This window comes from Culex pipiens, unplaced genomic scaffold (genome assembly GCF_016801865.2).
Source record: "Culex pipiens pallens isolate TS unplaced genomic scaffold, TS_CPP_V2 Cpp_Un0267, whole genome shotgun sequence".
In the NCBI taxonomy this organism is placed as follows: Eukaryota; Metazoa; Arthropoda; class Insecta; order Diptera; family Culicidae; genus Culex; species Culex pipiens.
In genome coordinates this window covers 8,866-11,440 of record NW_026293084.1, presented here as the reverse complement: position 1 = coordinate 11,440, position 2,575 = coordinate 8,866, and the positions used below count along the sequence as shown (strand labels likewise).

At 40.3% G+C, this 2,575-nt stretch overlaps 1 protein-coding gene across 1 annotated transcript; it reads left to right on the top strand.

Moving 5' to 3' along the window:
• Positions 1-1,347: 1,347 nt before the first annotated feature.
• On the top strand, positions 1,348-2,074 carry LOC120432111 (uncharacterized). Its single transcript, XM_039597244.2, has 2 exons — positions 1,348-1,867; positions 1,926-2,074. The coding sequence occupies exons 1-2, from the start codon at positions 1,549-1,551 to the stop codon at positions 1,937-1,939; spliced, it is 333 nt and encodes a 110-aa protein (XP_039453178.1). The 5' UTR covers positions 1,348-1,548; the 3' UTR covers positions 1,940-2,074.
• The last annotated feature ends 501 nt before the right edge of the window (positions 2,075-2,575 follow it).

The window sequence follows — 2,575 nt, the reverse complement described above, 5'->3', positions numbered from 1 at the left end:
ATGAAAATGTATTATTACTTCTTTGGAAGTACGAACAAAAACTCAGTCAAGAGTCAAGATCCAGCCGCAAATGCATTTAATAATCACTTAAGTGGCCATAACTTGAGATAAGATTTTCAAATCTTCAAACTTTGAGATTTGCTGGTTAGGTCTTTTGATTACCTTAAAATGATACATTGGATGATGGATCTGAACTGCGATTCGGTCTCAAAAAATACATAAATGTCACTTAATTTGCCTTGAGCTGAGATAAGGTGACCAGATCTTTAAAAAATATGACTCATTACGAAAATATTGTGATTCCCTGTCCAACAATGTATCACAAGGTAGATTTGGATATCATTTTCATCAATTTTACAGAGATCCGGCTTCAAAGAGAGTACATAAATATCACTTAAGGGTTTGCATACATGTATAAAATCACAAAATTTAATATTTCGGAAAATTCACTAAATTCACTAAAAATATGATTTTCAATCACTCCTGAAAGTTTCATGAAGATATTTCGAGACTGAACTGAGTAAGAGACGAAAAAGTTCATTATTTTGCCATGCGCAAAGCAAGCTGTCAAACTTTTTGAGCCCATTTCTCGAAACACAGAGTTGATTTACGGGTGCCACGATATCTCGAAATGGGATGGACCAAATTGGCTAAAATTTGAGGTGAATTCCATGGTATCCCGTGTGCATGACGAAGCCCGATTTTGAAGTTATGCTTTTTTTAAATACAAAAATCAAAAACTGACGATTTTTTATATGAAAAACATAAAAATATTTTTATCTTTTTTTTTATTTAAGTTTATGAAAATCGGCCTTTGTCATGCACACAAGACCGGTTTAACGAGTCTTCACCAACATTTTGGACAAAGCGGTGTTGAGATATCGTGGCAACCCGTTTTTTGAAACTGAAAAAACTAAAATAGCCATATCTCTGCAATGGTATATCCAAATGTCTTCACATTTATTTTGTTGATAAACGAAAATGTATATTTTAACGCCCTGCAAAAAGATTTAAAAAGGTTTAAATTTGTGCTCATACCAACCTCTGTAAATTTTGACGTTTTACATGTATATAACCCTTTAAGTGGCCAGATACCTGAGATAGAGTGACCAGATCTTAAACAAATAATATAATAATAATTACACCGCCAACAAAATTTCTGCGCAGACTCAACTCGAGGGGAAGCATGATCTTGGGGTCCCCAGAATCACGTGCTTTTTGAATTTTTCAAAAATAGTTTGTCTGGACCGAATGGTTTTTCTCCAAAGTTTATTTGGAGAGTTAGTGCGGTTCGGTTCTCCTACATATTGCATGCAATTTTTGGGTCGTATGCAAAAGCGACCGAGGGGCGTGACATTGGCCTTAATGTATTATTTTTTGCATTTAATTAATTAAGGAATTAAATTCCTCGCGTTATTGGATATTTGACAGCTCCACACCTGCTTTGAAAACATTGATTTGCCTCGTGTCGCTTTCGTTCGCACAACTGTCAAGTGTTTGTGTTTTGATTAAGTTTCAGGGGGGAAAAATGTCAGCGACGCAATTTCGATGTCGCGGCCACAATTCTTTGGCTTCGACACGCATCTTCCAGTGGAGGATTGGGGAAACGGATACATCGGCGGTACGCCGGATGATTTGGAGTACGACGCTTTGAACAACTCGGGGGATTTGGTCCGGTTTGAGCAGAGGAAGGCGAGGTTGCAGCTGGATCTGAGCGTGTGGATGATGCCAAGCATGCCGAGAAAGCCGAGGCTGCAGCATCTGGTGCCACGTCCGGCGATGCAGCAGCTTCATTCGCAGAGTTCGTTGATGGCGACGATGCAACAGCAGCAGCAACAGCACCATCAGAGGATAGGCGGGGGGACAAGTAAGAAGGGAATTTTTGAACGATGGGAGATTTTTGATTAATTTTATCTTTGTTTTAGATGGTTCGATCTGAATACGAACAAACAGACGGCGCAGCATTCGATGCCCCGCCGCCGGAAGTTCCCAACAGTTTCCCCAATTTCTTCATCTAGGGATGGGAGAGCTACTCGAATTCTAACCAGCAGCACAGCAGGATCAGCAAAATCATCCACTGTTATCATTATCGGCAGCAGGGTCAGAATTGAAATCCGCAGCAGCAAAAAACCGCAAATTGCCAACACCATCATAGCAAGTGAATCGCTCCGGGGAGTACGACGGGACAGCGGGACAACGATGGCTGCTGGGGATTCACAGCTTACTACAAACGACGATTTCTTTTTTTGCGAAAAAAAACTGCTGTTGGAAATTGAATTTATTTTGCAATTTGTCATTATTTAACAAATACAAGTAATTTAGACTTTAGTTTATATTTCAAAGCACAATTTCACTATTTTATTATTAGCACTCCAGCATACTATCGACTGTTGATCTGTTGAAGGGAAGATTCTGGGACAGCGGAGTGATGTAATGCTTGTACATTTTATTTGGGATCGGAACCAGGAACGCGACCGTATTTCCGGAACGGTCCGGGCGCATGCCATCTAGTCGGTTTAACCGTGTAGGAACAGTCACCCATCACCTCCACCTCCGTTGGCCGGAGGCTCCTGCC